This window comes from Eptatretus burgeri, chromosome 8 (genome assembly GCF_056783735.1).
Source record: "Eptatretus burgeri isolate ZD-2024b chromosome 8, Ebu_testis_v1, whole genome shotgun sequence".
Lineage (NCBI taxonomy): Eukaryota > Metazoa > Chordata > Myxini > Myxiniformes > Myxinidae > Eptatretus > Eptatretus burgeri.
Window position 1 is genome coordinate 92447200 of NC_140968.1, and position 17364 is coordinate 92464563.

At 40.9% G+C, this 17364-nt stretch overlaps 1 protein-coding gene across 4 annotated transcripts in view; it reads right to left on the reverse strand.

Annotated features, from left to right (window-relative positions):
• The window catches only part of LOC147022277 (uncharacterized), a 58523-nt gene that overhangs the window by 18631 nt on the left and 22528 nt on the right, over positions 1-17364 (reverse strand). For 3 of the 4 annotated variants that reach the window (XR_015061161.1, XM_085893001.1, XM_085893003.1), the window contains 6 exons: positions 16241-16321; positions 12988-13098; positions 8258-8426; positions 7573-7658; positions 3767-3868; positions 3510-3584 (listed from right to left, as the gene is read on the reverse strand). Coding sequence is in view for 3 of the 4 variants with exons in the window: in XM_085893001.1 (XP_085749127.1) it covers positions 3510-3584; positions 3767-3868; positions 7573-7658; positions 8258-8426; positions 12988-13098; positions 16241-16321 (624 nt within the window). In the remaining variant the exon portion in view is untranslated. The remainder of the gene's footprint in view (positions 1-3509; positions 3585-3766; positions 3869-7572; positions 7659-8257; positions 8427-12987; positions 13099-16240; positions 16322-17364) is intronic. The other variant, XM_085893002.1, reaches the window with a different exon arrangement.

The window sequence follows — 17364 nt, forward strand, 5'->3', positions numbered from 1 at the left end:
CGACAAAGACCAGGGATACTACACCAATAGCTTTAAGAAAATGGTGGGATTGAATCAATCAGCCAAGTGTAGGTTCTGCAAGGTAGAAAGAGAATGTACGAGCCACCTCCTATCGGGATGTAAAAAAACTCATGTCAGAACAACTGCACACAAAGGCACAACAAGATTATGTAGATTAATCCACTGGCACATCCACAGTAAAACATCAATATCCCAGTGCCAGAAATCTCATGGAAACATGAACCAAAAAAGATAATTGAGAATAACAAATTAATGCTCACATTCAACTTCACGGTCCCATCTTAGCGTGAACAGAGAAAGCAAAGCATTGCTACCGGATAGAGTACTGATGTACAAAAAGGAAAATAAGGCATTGCTAATTGAGGTTTCAGGACCCACCGATTTTGGCCGAAACCATGCAGAAATCAAGAAAATGACCAAATACCAAGATCTCAAAAATGAAGTGAAAAGATCCTGGAAGCTGAAGAGTGCTGAAATTTCACCAGTCATAATTGAAGCAACGTAAATGATGAAGAATAATCTTTTAGAGATCTTCAAAACGATCCCTGGGAATCTTACTACAAACTAACGACAGTTGGAATCTATCCGGGGCTCGGTGACGATTCTCAAAAGAGCGCTCAGAACTAAATTTTCAGAACAACACAACACGGTTCATGAATCGTGATTCCTCACTGATATGAAGGTGGACACTTCGAGACATGGGAGGACTCCGTTGTAAGTTTTGAAACCCGCATATGGAGATAACAACGAATAACACACACACACACACACACACACACACACACACACACACACACACACACACACACACACACACACACACACACACACACACACACACACACACACACACACACACACACACACCTACAGTAGTGCCCTTGTGAACGTGTCACATTTAATGAATCCCATGATTTGATGAAGTAAGCAATTTATCAACTCTCCTGAAATAAGGGCGATGTGTTCTGAATAAAGTTTATTTACAAGTTTTCCGTTTCGCAAAGCTTCTCTGGACTGTGACTCACACTGATCAAAACTTTTCTTAAAAAATGATGACAGTGGTTGACCAATCGTTTGTAGAAGCTGATTTTATAATTTACCTCTTTAGTTGTGCTTTAAAATTCGACTTTAACACCATAGAACGATCCTGTGCATATTCAAGTATTTCATTCCTACACTTTAGATCTTCTTATTTTAAAGTGGAAATGCAGATGCAAATACAACTAGAATGGCACTCGGTAGAGTGCATACCTTCACCAAGATGAATAGTTTACGTTTTGTGTCCCACTGGGCAGAATCTGGATTCAGGCCTGAACCAAAATCTAATTGGCTTGTTTGTGTCACTGACCCAACTCATGCACCAAGTGTTGTCATAATCCATCCTCAAAGTTTTCAAATATTGCGCTATTCGTATATTGGTTTTGGTCCCATCTCTCAATGGTGAAGAATCGCTGAAATTTTTTTTTTTAAATCTCGGATCCAGATTCGGATCTTCAGCAAAATCGAATAATTTCCTCCTTGTCACACACCCAACCTGTCCAGCAAGTTTTGTCCAAATCTGTCAATAACGTTTTGCGATATCCTGTTAACAGATAGACAGACAAGACAGGCAGGGGCGATAACATAACCTCCATCCACCTAAGGTGGCGAAGATAACAACTACCTCTTTAAATCCCAGCTGCTCTCACCATATCCTAAATCACCAATGAAGTGAGTAATTCTCCAAAAAGTATAGGCTCAGGATTCTCTCCATTACTCCTCTCACAACCCCTCAATTTATTCTCAATTTTTTCTCAACCTCCCCCCTTCAATTTCTTTTCTCAATTTTCTCTTGATTAAATCCTACCCATTTTTGTCCCTCACCACCCCGAAAACGTTGGAGACGGGTGACATTAAAACGAGCTCCGTCTGACCAACCGGCCAACCGACCGATCATCCGTCCATGGGTTTTTGTGTATGTGATATTTCAAAAACCATTGAACATTTAGCTTTCATATTGCAGATATCTATTCCTCATGACATTATCTCAACCAGGTTAGATAATGGCTGTGATTGGCTGAACTCTGTTGCTATGGCAACCATCATGGTAACTTGGCTTGTGCACATAATATTTCAAAAACCGTTGAAAATTTATCTTTCATATTGCAGATATCTATTCCCTATGACATTATCTCAAAGTGATTACATATGGGCTGTGATTGCTTGACTTAAGCTTCCATGGTAACCATTTAGGTAATTTGATCTGTGTAGGATATTTGCAAGGCTCTTCTTGCCTTGGTAGTCTTGCCAACACCAGGCATTAAGTATTCCTTGTGATCACTTAAATGCTTTGATAGATCAGACTTAGCTTCAAGCTGAAGAAAACGAGGGGTCGAAACAGCTGTTCCCAGATGTTTTCTGAGTATATATCACCATATTTAATCAAAGCTTTCGATCCTGACAAATTTCACACTTCTCTCCAAAAGGACCGTCCGGCAAACCAGGAATCTACCTTCTTAACAATGCTCTTTAAGTTCAGTCACTCAAATATTTGGGCCTCACCATCAGCCATGATCTTTGTTTGGCAAACCGCATTTCTCAGTTGGACTCCAAAGCTAATCTGACGGGGCATCCTCCGACCTACAAAGTCTTTGAGACACCTGAACTCCCATCCACCAACAAGGCCTTCATCTGCAGCTTGATAGAATACTGCTCTTCCCTCTGGGCTGGTGCCCCTGCCTCATGCCTTACTCAGCTTGATGTCATGGAAATCAAGTCAATCAAGATCATTGGAATCTCCTGCAATGGAACATGATCTTTGGGCCTATCACTTTGCTATTGTAGACAGGTCAGTGGTCTTTCTGTATTCCACCACTTTCTTAATGATCTTGCACCCTCTGCTCTTTCCTCGCTCTGCCCCTCCCCCATCCAGGACACACGTGATCCACCTTCAACCTTATTCAAGTGAAACCCTCAAAATCCAGAATCACACTGCTCACCTCCACTCATTTGTTCTTCTTTTATCCACCTGTGGAACCAACTTGCACGTTCCCTTCAATGTCATTCTTCCTTCCAGATCTTCACCATGGCTGTTCACTGCCAACTCAGTTTCTACCCCGGTTAACCCTCTTTAAGGCCACTTCTTTTGATGTTTCAAGTTTTCCTTTTCTGAAAGTTTTTTTGTGTCCATCTTGTCCACAAAGAGTCCTCCCATAGCCCTCATTCTTCCCCACATGCTTTATTTCTCCAAGTCTCTCTCTAATTTGTCCATCAACCCTGCTGTTGGTGTGTTTTCCACTGCTAATTTTGTTCTGTTACATCCTGATCCATTCTATGTTTGAGTTCCTCCACGAGCCTCGACTCTGTATACAAAATATACAACTTGTTGAATCAAGAAAATGATGATTTGGAGTTTTGATGCAATACGTCATTCAGCATCAAACAGGAGAGTTGCATATGCTTTCAGTGTCAATACGAAGCATCCCACAAAATAGAAGGTGAAGTATTACCTCGTCGATGTCCTGCTCAACCTGTTCCTTATCGGCCTTCTTGTTCTCAATCTCTTCAAGTTCCTCGAGCACTTTCTGTGAGAAAGCGTAGTGTCAAGACACGCCGACTAATGATGATAAGCATGGTGATGTAATATCAATATCATCGCATATAATTATTTACTCCAGGATAAATAAATAAATAAACACAAGAATCACTTGTGGCTCCTATCAATGATTCAATCATCAAAATTAAATTGTCAATTCAAGGTACGCACATGAAAACGCTCTTTTTGGGTCCTCATTTCTTCATACAGCTGTTTTGAGGCATTCTCTTGCTCTCCCACAGACTTCTTCAGACGCGCCAATGAAAAGCTGTCCTATAGGAAGGCACAGACACCATTAAGTGAACCATCCTAACAAGACTATCCATTATGTCTCATCCTTGATCAAAATGTGAGATTGATCAAGGACAAGACATTAGACATTGACCAAGGATGTCAGTCTAACAAGTTAATGGATACTGTGCAAACAAACCTTGTTTTTCAATTCCCACTGATCTTTTCCATTGTCTGCTTACTTTTTTTATCCTTTTCACTTCTTTTGTTGGCATTTACTATACCAAGTTTGTCATCTGTCCTGGAAATTTAGAGTACAATATATATATATATATATATATATATATATATATATATATATATATATATATATATATATATATATATATATATATATATATATATATATGTATATATATATATATATATATATATATATATATATATATATATATATATATATATATATATATATATATATTTCTGTATCCGTCTTGTGCACCACGAGTGTCCTGCCATCACATGGTGTTGCAGTTGAAGCAGCACCAGCAAGTAGTAGCATGCAGAGACAAGCTTTCACTGGTAGCGAGCGGAACATTGCCATAAACTATAACACAACTTCACATGGGAAAATGCGCTTGTCAAAGCCTCAGCATCCAGCCAGGCTCGCCAGGAAATTCTCAAAGCATGGCTTTCGGTCAAACAGTAGATTAACCATTATGTCGACCTTCACGCTGCCTATCGAGGATTACACAATTGCCCACACACCCCACCTGCGAGTATGAAGGTCCAGAGTAGAGGAGTCATCGTTACCATACTCCATTCTGCTTCTTTCTTTTCAGTTCTTCTTGTCTCTTCTTCCAGGATTGAATGATGGGCGTATGCCTTTTGTCTGTCTAAGAGGAATAAGTACTGTACCGGTCAAAAGTTTTAGAACACCCCCATTTTTCCAGTTTTCACTGAAATTTAAGCAGTTTAATGTTTCAATGTACTCTGTAATTAAAGCATAGAACAAACAAACAATTGCAGATAAAAATAAATCATGGAATCGTTTTGACGACCAAAATTTAATCCAAATTTTTGACTCATCAAAGTAGCCACCTTTTGCAGATAGAACAGCCGAACTTACTCGTGGCATTCTTTCTACAATGGAAATCAAATATTGTTCGGAAAGTTCTTCCCAACACTGTTGCAGAAGTTCCCACAAATGTGCTGTACTTTGAGCTTGCTTTGCTTTCACCCTTCTGTCCAGTTAATCCCAAACCAGCTTGATGGGGTTTAAGTCTGGAGACTGTGCTGGCTATTCCATGATTTGAAGCCTACCATCTTGTTCTTTTCTTCTAAGGTAGTTCTGACATAGCCTGGAGGTATGTTTTGGGTCATTATCTTGCTGTAGGATGAACCCCCAGACCAACTAGGCATAAACCAGAGGGTATTGCATGGCGCTGCAAAATGCTGTGGTAGCCATTTTGGTTCAGGGTGCCAGTCACTCTGTGCAAGTCGCCGACTCTGGATCCAGCAAAAGAGCCCGAGGTCATCACACTTCCTCCTCCATTTTTGACAGTTGGTGTCACACACTGAGGAACCATCCTTTCGCTGACTCAACGGCGTACAAAAACCCTGTGTGATGAACCGAAGATTTCAAATTTTGATTCATCGGTCCATGAGACCTTCTTCCAGTTTTCGGTAGTCCACTGGCAGTGCTTCATGGCCCAGGCAAGCCTCTTTCTTATTTTGCCATCTTAGCAATGGCTTTCTTACTGCCACTCAACCTGTAAAACCTGCAGCTCAAAGTCTTCTCTTCACAGTTGAAACTGAGACTTCCTTACTTCGACCAGTGTTAAGCTGTGCTTGAAGCTGCTGTCCTGTGAGCCGCCTATCACGCAAGCTGTTGACTCTCAGAAACTTGTCTTCTGATTGTATTATGGCTTTGGGTCTACCAGACCTCTTCCTGTCAGAGTTTCCTCCAGTTTCCAAGTGCCTTTTGATGGTGTAGGAAACTGTGCTCACTGCCACCTTGGCTTCTTTGCAATTTCTCTAAAGGAAAGACCTGCACTTTTAAGGGTTATAATGGTCTGTCTGTCTTCCATTGTTAATTGTCTTTGTCTCGCCATTATGATAGCACTATACTACTTCCTGCAGTGCAGTATTGTCAAAGTAATGCTTCAGAGGGTGCAGCAACACAGTCTGTTCCAAGACTGCTTTTATACAAACAGAGGTTTGTAACTAATCAACAAAAGTTGGGACACCTGTAGGAATTGTTTGCATCAACTTTCAAAGCTTGATTTACTTCCATTGCTGCAGAACAGCTGCATTTGCTCACCCATTACTTGTTCCCTGAAAAGGGCCTTTTTTAACAACTCTGAAATTTACAATATTTTTCAGTTTTTGGTCACCTAAGCTTTGTTTTTTTAACCTCTGGAAGTTTACTGCTTTGCTTTGTAACATTTCAGGTTATTCACTGGACTTGAACTACTTAAATTTCAGTAAAACCTGAAATATGGGGGTGTTCTAAAACTTTAGACCGGTAGAGTATGTCTGTCTATGGGGAATAGCACAAGGGGTAAGTCTGCTTTTCTGTGTCTTTTACCATTTGCTTGAAACCGCATGTTCCATGATTGCTTGCTTGTGTGTGTGTGGAAATAAATAGTTGTTATATATATATCAATCTGCTCGGTTGTGCTTTCTTCCATTTACCTGCCAAAGTGTGTCGGTAATAGATAGATGGGGAGTTTTTGCCCCCACTAATTGGCTCCGCATGTTAGCCAGCGTTGCACCCACTGTCTCTCTCAGCAGTAATAGCAACTCAGGTGTTCGCTGAGGGCATGGATCAGAGCTCAGGCAGTTGTACCAACGAGTAGGTAGCACGGCTGTGGATGTGGGGACCCTGCTTGGTGTAATTGCTCAATAACCTGTTGGGCTTCAGATTTATGAGGCATGTCAGCCGACATGGCTGGGTGTTTGGGAGGAATCAAAGTGCTTCCCATCGTGGTAATCCCTGAACCCCGAGTCCGTAAAACAAAAAAATCCATATGTATTAAAACTTATATATGTAGATAAATATACACACACACATATATATATATATATATATATATATATATATATATATATATATATATATATATATATATATATATATATATATATAAATATATATATGTGTGTGTGTGTGTGTGTGTGTGTGTGTGTGTGTGTGTAGATATATATATATATATATATATATATATATATATATATATATATATATATATATATATATATATATATATATATATATATGTGTGTGTGTGTGTGTCTGTGTGTGTGTATATATATATATATATATATATATATATATATATATATATATATATATATATATATATATATATATATATATATATATATATATATATATATATATATATATATATTTCAAAGAGTTTCAAGGATTGTGCAAACTCTGCCAAAGGCATAACGAGTCAATCACAAAGAGTGGATTGGTATCACAAGCAGCGAAGATTAGGCAGAGCAGGGAGTTTAATCCAACCCTGCAGGTCATTATTTAGCCAGCTGGGTTTTTTATTGGCAATCTAGTTATGGCAATGTAATTATCCTGAAATTAGCTCTTTTTTCCTGATGCTTATAGACTGGTGTCTTCAGCCACAGTAAATCCAACACCTCCAGAGTGTTAATCGAGTGTCGTCTCAGGATGCCACCATTCCTACAAAAAATGCTCTCAATCTGCCCATTCGCCCTCCCACCTGAATTGTGTTTGCATGCAGCCTATTCATGCTCTCTTTCAACTTTTCCATTTCTTGAAGCAATCCCTCTTTCCAGTCAGTTTCTCCTGCAAGAAACAATCCTGATATTACATGATTTATATTTATTAATACTTATCATGTTATTAATCATACACATTAAGCTGATCAAGGTTACAAATCTCATTTAACAAATTTAGAAATAAATTGTTTATGAGACATATCAATTAATTTCACCATTTACCTGTACTGTGAAATTTATAGTGAAAGCACATTTTAATTTCCAAACACAAACTTCATTATACCTGCTGATACTTCATTGCTTTGAATAAAGTTAATTCACTAGTCCAACTCAGGTTGGCCTGTTTTGTGTTGTCATCTGAACCAATGGCTCATGATGCTTGGAACACAGGTACAAATCCCAAATGTTGTGTTAATTTGTCCATGGTCCACGAATTTCCTTTTAATTAATGCAAACGTACACCGATGTCAACTATTTTATATGTTTGTCCTGCATGTGATTTATGTATAACCTCAGACATTTGTAGTTGTTTTTGTTTAACCCGATCACACATAATTACTTTACTGCTACTTGCAACAAAAAACCCAAAGTACTTTTCCAGCAAAGGGAATACCGATAATTGTGTTTTAAGTGGTCGTGAAAGCGAAAATAAAGAAGAGGTTTTACCGAATTGTTCCATCTGAAGCTGAAGTTTGCTCAGATTAAGTGCTGAGGATTGTGCGACACTTTCAAAGCCATCAACGCGACTACTTAGCTTGACGTGACGTTGAGGTAACAAGGCCAGGTCTTGTAGGATATGCACTATGCCTTTGTAATGCTTGCGCAGAAGCTCCACCTGTTGAACACAAAGTACTTTGCAAGCGTTGTCATGGTGCACAGCAAGTGATATGTTTCCGACAAGAATTGTCTTTGTAAGACCCGGGACACCGACAACAAATGAAATAAACAACTTACAATTTTTTTTTAATTGACATTGCATTTGATGGCCTAATGAGTAAGATTGAGGTTCCTGGACCTGGATTTTTGTTTAAAGATAAGGTTGCATTTAAGTTTGATCGGCATTCATCCCAATATTATGCTTCCAATGGTTTGTGCTTAGATTTCGCTTTTCTCTCTCCTCATTTAAAAAAAGTGCCAACTCACCTCTCCTCTCTCCTCTCCTCTTTTAAAAACCACAGTTTGCCATGGATGCTCGCTTTCCATCAACCATTCTTTTTTTCCAACTTCAGTGCCAACTCACCCCCCTCACCCCTCACTCTCACTCTCAAAGCAACCATCCCACTCTTCTCCCTCCAAGCCTCCCTCTCACCTCTTTCAAAAATTCCCCCCTCACCTTTCTCCCACCTTTCATCCCCCTCACTCTTCCTTCTCTAAGTTGCCCCCCTCTCATCCACCAACCTGCCTCCCTCCACTGCCCTCTCACCTCCATCTCTTCACTCCACCTCCTCAAATACTCAACTGCCATCTTCCTTGTCTCTTGTCCCCCTCTCTCCCAGCACCACAGAGCCTTTTCTCCTCCTCATTAGGCCCCCTCCCCTCGCTATTCTGCAATACCCACACTCCTTCAGCAACCCTCCTTACCTCCCCCTCGTCCCTCGTCCTACCCACTCCCCGCCCCCTCCACCTCCTGCACCCAAAGCCTCCTCCCCTACCTCTTCATTAAAAGTGTGGACCTCAAATATCCGGGGCCTTCGCTCAAACCTTTCAGATCTTTCCATGCAGGTTGCCACTGTCAAACCAGACATTATCTGCCTAACAGAAACTTTCCTCTCCCAAGACGTGTCTGACTCCCAAGTATCTCTCCCTGGTTACTCCCTCTTACGGTATGACAGACCTGAGCCTCGTCCTGGTGGAGGTGTTGCTCTCTTCATCAAAGACTCTATTCCTCACTCTCCATGCACTGCTCTCACTCCCCCACACCCCAGGAATACCTCTGGCTTCGGCTTCCCTCACTCCCCACCTCATGTTTATATGTGTACTGTACCGTCCACCGAACAGTGATGACTCCATCTACACCTCACTCTCCGAAAACATGGACCATCTTCTATCTTCTCATCCAAACTCTCTCTTCCTCTTATGTGGCGACTTCAATTGTCATCACGCCAGTTGGCTAGGTGTGCGTACCTCTCTTACCTGTCATGGCACCTCAGGAAAAGCTTTCTGCGACTCATTAGGACTGACTCAATCGGTCAACTTCCCGACCCGGATCTCAACCAATGGTACTCCATCACTTCTGGATCTGATTTTGACAAATTTCACTGAAAATATCTGCTGCTCTTCCTTTGCTCCAATCGGTTCTTCTGACCCCGTCCTTGTCAAAGTGGACATCTCTCTGGCTGTTATCAGAGAACCACCTCACGCCGTCGAGTCTGGCATTTGACTCAAGCCGACAGGCAGGGTCTCCGAGCAACCATCAAACTTACAGACTGGTCTCTTATCACTACTTTCTCAAACATCAACTCATCCTGGGAATTCTTTCAAAGAAAGTTGCTCTGCCTCATGCACAGATTTATCCCCTCTCGTGTTCAGTTGTCCTAGCCTTCCTCCCGCCCTTGGTTTACTGAAGCTTGTATTGAGGCAGTTGTCCTGAAACAACTTGCCTTTGCCTCATGGAAAGCAAACCCAACTGAGGGCAATCTCAGTTCCTTCCATAAAGCTCGGAACAAGTGTGCATCTACCCTCAGGAGAGCCAGAAAACAACATCTTTCTCATCTCAAGTCTGAACTCTCAAACCTCTCTCCCTCCTCAAAATCCTGGTGGCGTTTAATCAAATCTGTTTCTGGTGTATGTTCCCCCTCCATCCCCTCCCTTACCTCAAACTGCTGATTCCACACGTGATAAAGCTGAATGTCTAAACTCGGTGTTTGCAGCTAAATCTTGTGTCCCAAACCCATCACTATCTCTACCCACTTTACCCAGTCGCACCCAACTGTCCCTGGACTCTGTATCCTTTTCTCCTGACAAGGTGGAGAGCTTGCTTTCAAACCTCGAGTCAGATTCTGCAACCGGTCCAGACGGCATCAGCCCACGTGTCCTCAAAGCCTGCTCTTCTGCTCTTGCTCACCCTCTCTCTGTTCTATTCACCCTCTCATTTTCCCAAGGTCATCTGCCATCTGCTTGAAATCTGCTAACATCACTGCCTTGCATAAAGGTGCAAAAACAGATCCCTGTAACTATAGACCAATCAGCCTTCTCCCAATCATCAGCAAGGTTATGGAATCCATCATCGCTTCAGACATGAAATCCTTCCTCTTCTCCAATGGCTTGATTTCCAATCATCAATTTGGTTTCAGACCAGGTCACTCTACCCTAGATATGCTGCTACTGCTCTCCCATCAATGGATGGAGGTCCTCAATGCCAGACAGGAAATCCGAGCCGTATCCCTGGACATATTACGTGATTTTGACACAGTCTGGCACCCTGCCCTACTCACCAAACTCTCTTCCCATGGTATTCAAGGCCATCTCCACTCATGGCTCGCAGACTTCCTCTCCTGTCGCAGTCAACGTGTGGCCCTAAATGGAGTTCTTTCATCCCCTCTTCCTGTGCAGGCTGGAGTTCCTCAAGGTAGCGTTCTGGGCCCTGTTCTTTTTCTGGTTTTCATCAATGATCTCTCGGACTCTCTGGAAAATCCTCTATTTCTCTTTGCCGATGACTCCACCCTCTGCCGTACCATCTGTCATCCCTCAGACCGGCAAGCAGCAGCTTCTTCGCTCACTGCAGATCTGGATAAAATCACAAACTGGTCCAACACGTGGAACATGTCTTTCAATCCAGACAAATCTCACACTCTCACTATGTCTCTTGAAAGGACCGTTTACAAAAACCCCCCATCCACTTTCTCAACAATCCTCTGGAAGAAGTCTTTTCTTTCAAGCTTCTGGGTCTCACTATCTGCCATGGGCCTTTCCTGGGAAAGTCACATTTCCAACCTTGCCTCAAAGCCAGTCGCCGACTGAGGAATCCTCCGTCGTGCAAAGTCCTTCCTCGGCCCTCTTGAGCTCCTGACTACTTACAAAGATTTTTGTCCGTAGCCTGATGGAGTACTGCTCTCCCCTCTGGGCTGGTGCTCCTGCCTCCCACCTTTCTCGACTTCACGCTGTCGAAACCAGGGCTTTTAAGATCATTGGCATCTCCCGCAATGAAGCTGAGTCTTTGGGCCTCTCACTCAATCACCGCAGGTTGGTCGTTGTTTTTTCTGTCTTCTACCGACTCCTCTCCAGCCTTGCCCCCCCTGCTCTCTCTGCGATTTGTCCCAACCACATTTCCACAGGGCGCTCAAGGTCCGCCAACAACCCCCTTCTGGTAAAACTACCAAAATCACGAATCACTGCTCATCTTCACTCTTTCATTCCTCATTTCCCACCTTTGGAATAAACTTCCTCACTCTATTCTTTCCCATTCTTCCCTCAGGCTTTCAAAACAGCTGTTCACCACCACCTCTTATCTTCCCCCATCCAAATCCTCGATCTTTTCTACCCCGATAATCCACCCAAGCCCACTTCCTTCAATTCTCCTGCTTTCCTTCCTGAAAGTCCCTTTAATGTCCATCTTCCCCTCGCCATGTTCCCCGTCCCATCCCCATCCCTCTCCCTTCCACAGTTCACCTGTGTCTGTTCCCCAATGTTTTGTCCCTTCCACTCCCGCCCCTCTTGTCTCATGCCTCCTTGCTGTGAGTTGTGTGTTAGCTCTCATACGAGCCTCGACCAAGGTATACAAAAAAAAAAAAAAAAAAAAATTCCTGTTCATGCTTTCCCTTGCTAGTATTGTCCAAATGTGGTCCCACTGTGAGTATGGTGCCTTTTTCCTCTCTGCCTCCTCATTCTTCAATGAGTACAGGAACATGTGTTTATGGGTATTGGTTTATCATCCTCATAATAATGATGTACCATACTCATCGGTGCTGCTGAAGCAGTTTCTTGGCAAGGGTTATGCTAAGCATTTCAGCATTGTCATCACACCAGTCAGTCAGTGCAGGAATTGTTAATTTGTTCAGGGTGCCGACGATAACTCGCATACTCTTGGCAAAATACATCGTGGGATGTTTAACGTCTACCAACGACCACTGCTGGCAGATTGGTCGATATTGGTTACAATTACATACTGTAAAAAAAAATTTCCTCAAAAATTGCCTATCTGTATCAAAGTGCATCCTTCTTTGCTCCAGGTAAATAAATAGCCCAGGTCAAATATGAACCACCTCCATAGATACTGGTACAGACTCAAAATTTTACCCGATGCAGAAAATATATTTTGGAGAGAATGAATTATTTTTGAAAATCAAAGTTAGATGAATTAAAAATATACAGGACTATTTTAGGTTGATGCTCAAACATTTAATCAAAAAAGGTGAAGCATCCCGAAATGCCCATCTGAAACAATAGAAATGAAATACTTCTGGAGAATTCTTTCCACCAGGCACAATGAACTCCTGAAATCCCTGCCATGTCATGAAGTCCTTTGTATCAAAATGGTGAAGCTCGTCCAGCTTCTCTCTAAGGACCTTCTGGAAAAGAACAAGTCACAGATTCAATACTAAGTCTGAAAATTTTCATTTCAGATCAAATTCTTACTTCCTTGACAGTGATTGTTTTGTTTGTTTTTTTTGCATTAAGTTCCAGTAAATTATTGCGTCATGACCATTACTTCATTTAGTTATGGATTACAATAGCAAGAGCTTTTCAGGAATACTACAACCAGCAATTGGCAGCATGACCAATACGAGTTGCAGCTTAGAACTTGTAAATTCCCTGAAACAAAATTAGTTTTGAAACCTCTGCTTTTACCCCCACAAAATTCTGCATTTGAGGAGTTTTTGTGCTGTCATGGGATGCAATGATACTTGGAGGGAAGGATTTAAGTGCAAAATAAATGATTTTTCAGGTTTTCGACTTCTCAAAATTCAGACTAACATTTTATTGAAGTAGACAATGAGAGACCAGATCCTGTTTATCTCTAATACCTTGTAAACACTATCATTCAGCTATATAAATGTACTGTATACAGTAATACCTCGCTTTACCGCTGCCCCATAGAATGCTGATTCATTATAGAGTTCTTTTTCCTGGAGAATTTTTTTTACGATTCATTATTATTTTTATTTTTTACAAAATCCATAACATGTAGCACTCACCGAGTAAACACACTTACCGTCATTGTTTGAATTTACACGCTCTGAAACAATTAGGTGAAAGTGGGTCGTACGTTAGACTTGGCTAAGTCGACCATAAGAACAATTTTCAACAATGCAGACAAGATAAAAGCTTCTGCCCTGTCCACCACTTCATTCACTAAAAAAAGTTAACTCGTTCAAAGAGTAGTTTGTCGAAGAAGATGGAGAACCAGTTAAGCTAGATTCGATCGATTTAAGTGCCGCAGTAACTGGCACAGCATCCATATTGGTGGTGATGCTGTGAGCACTGACGACCAGGCAGCCCTTGAATTCCCCGAGCTGTTGTTTACCATCTGTATTTCAGTATTTATTAAATAATATGTTTACTATCTGTATTATTATTAGCGCTATTACCAATACCCCATTGGAGCCCTCATATTCTGCTCACGCTTCAGAAATAACGCTGTCGAGAATGCACCTCCGTATCAGCTATAGTACGATGACCTCTTTTGGTGCATTTTCAATTAGCACTCTGTTCTCCAGGAATGCATCCTGAGCACTAAGTATTACTATATTGATTTGTTAATTTTTTTTCCCCCAAATAGACCTCTCATTTATTTTAAACATGACAATATTCTGTGAAATTCCTTGGTTTAAAGGACCATTACCATCCAATCTTCAACCAGGAACTTTTAAGTGTTCTTGTAAGCACTGTCACATGTGCTTTTATCAAAACAACCACATCAATTTCAGGACCTAGAAACTACCTTGAATTTCTTGACTATTTTTCATTTCCATGAATATTACATATTGTATCACTTGCATTCTCTGCAACAAACTCTGCATCAGGTGGACAGGGTGAAGACTGTTGATCTTTTCTTTGAACACTTCATGGATGTGAGAACTAACATCACTCGGTCTCCAAGCCAAAATCCTGACACTCCATCCAACATAAGACTACATGTGAAACATGTCTTCATAATGGCACGACGGACACCCAGAGTTGCGAAGAATAGAACTTTCCTTTTAAACTCGACACATGGGCACAAAATGAAATTAACAATCCTTTTCATTTACTTAATTCTCTTATCCAAATAAAATGACTTGTATTTTCCATTTCCCAAATTTTCCCACCCTTTCTCTCTTTTTCATTCTGGTTCATCTTCATCTGTTTTTCTTTTTTTTGTTTTTTTAAACCAAACTGCCTTTTATCTCTTCTCTTTTCTTTTGTTATTGTAAACCCTCAATAAATGGTGCAACTAATTCCCTTTGGTCTTTGACTCATGCTATTTCACCCCTCATCCTTCATAGGTTTCCTTCAATCTTTGACCCTGACCAAAGACCCAATCTGTCCTTCATCCACAATTGATCCCTGTTTTCTTTAACTTTCCATTTTATCCAGTTTCTTAATTCATAATCTTCCCTCCCCATACAATTTATTATTTTGCCCTGATGAAGGACTAATATTTGAAATGTCAGCCACTCTGTTTCCCACAGTGGTTTGTTCATTCATTAATATGCATAAGGAATTGAGGGGTGCTCATGACATTTGCCCACGGGTTTGAAACATTTTCTGAGGGCCACAGTTATGCCTCTGCTGCAGTGCCCCCTTTTGGTTGTGGCAAATTGTTCAGTCTGCCGGTGATGACTCACCTACTCTTCATCAAAAGACACTATGGGATCCATGATGTCCACAAGCTAATCCGAGAAGACAGGACAACGAGTTCAATGTCCATCTGATGGATGATACTGTGATGTAACACCCTGTTTGTGAAACAGCAATCTGACAGTTTATGATCTCCAGACTAGAACCAAACTAGACTGTTCAAAGGTAAGTGAGCTAACTTTGCATAATCCTGTCAGACTCCCACAGTGATGAAGATCATTTTGTAATTGATAAAAGCAATTATTTGCCAACTTTCGCAGACTTACATGAGCATTCACAAAGACTAGTAGCCCATATTTCCATTGTATCCACCATGTCATAAACAAGCTCAATAATGTACCTAATGATAAACGTACTTACGTTGTTAGTCATTGATTTTTTTAATTTGTAATTTGTCTATTTGACCCCCATCCCCAAAATGAAGAGATGGGGGGGGAGGATTAAAATGAGCTCCATCCGACCGACCGATCGTCCGTCCATTACCGATCATCTTATGTGCACGATATTTCAAAAACCGTTCAATATTTAGCTTTCATATTACAGATGTCAATTCCTCATGATATTATCTCAACCTGATTAGATCGCAGCTGTGATTGGCTGAATTATGTTGCTGTGGCAACCATCTTGGGTAACTTGTCCTGTCCATGTGATATTTCAAAAACCGTTCAACATTTAGCATTCATATTACACAGATCTATTCCTCATACCACCCAAAATGCGGGGGACCTTGAGTATCAGCTCCTTGTTTTATAATCAGTTGCAATTCTTGTTCCACCTTAAGTGGAAATCCACAGGAATTATGCATACATACATCCATACATACACACATACAATCAACCATTCAACCAAAAATATAAATCGTATACTAACCAAGACTGCGTCCTGCCCCGTAATCTTTTCTTGGATGTTATTCATCTCCCCCAAATGCTTCCATACCTCTTGCATCTTTTGCTTTTTGAAGAAGAAAGAAAAATTGAACTCATTTTGCATTAGTACGTAATTAATGGGCATACTCATGTTTCAAGTGTACGTAATTAAGAGACATACTGTACTCATGCTTCAATGGTGCATAATTTATAGAAGTACTCAAGTTCCAATAGTACATAATTAACAGATGAACTCACATACTATTATTACCATGTACCATTGTCATTATCATCATTATTATTATTATCCATCCATCCATCCATTGGGACCAGACTCTATGGAGAACATTGGTGCTGCCTAAGCAGTCTCCTTGGCTATTGGGCACAATCCTGGATGGGTTTCCACTCCGACACTCGATACCGGCAAGCTGGTACTCATTTTGCTGACCTCAGAAGGATGGCAGACAGAGTCAATCCCACCTGGTATTAATTCAACAGCCAAATGGGATTTGAACTCAGGATCCTGGAATCCCAAGCCCACCACCAGGCATATTATTATTATCAACATTTTCATTGTGATTATAATTTTCAATACAAACATCATTTTCATTTTGTCATGATTAATATTATTATCCTTGCCATTATGTACCATTATCATTATGTGCCACTGTAATTTTGATTATGTACCATTGTAATTTTCATTATCATTATTACTAAAATCACCCGGTCCCCAAGGGAGCTGCCAGGGGGGTTATGCTATTATCCTCATTCAAACCTGTAATTCAAAATACCTCTTGCCGTGTAACCTCGTACTACCCTCTCCAACCTGAAACAGCGCTTCACGATACACATTTACATAGAGAATACCCCCCCGCCCCACCCACTCATCCCCCTCTCCCCAAGACCACCACCAAAGATATTTTTTTAAAAAACACCCCATATGCACAAATTTGGGTTATGCTGATCCGATGCAGCAAGTCTGGATGTAATCAGCCCAGAACTGTAGGAGTAGCATGACAAACAAACAAACACACAACAGTCCATTAATTATAGTAAGACTGTATCATTATTAATCATTATCATGCTATACCATTGTAATCATCATTATCATTATGTATCATAATTATT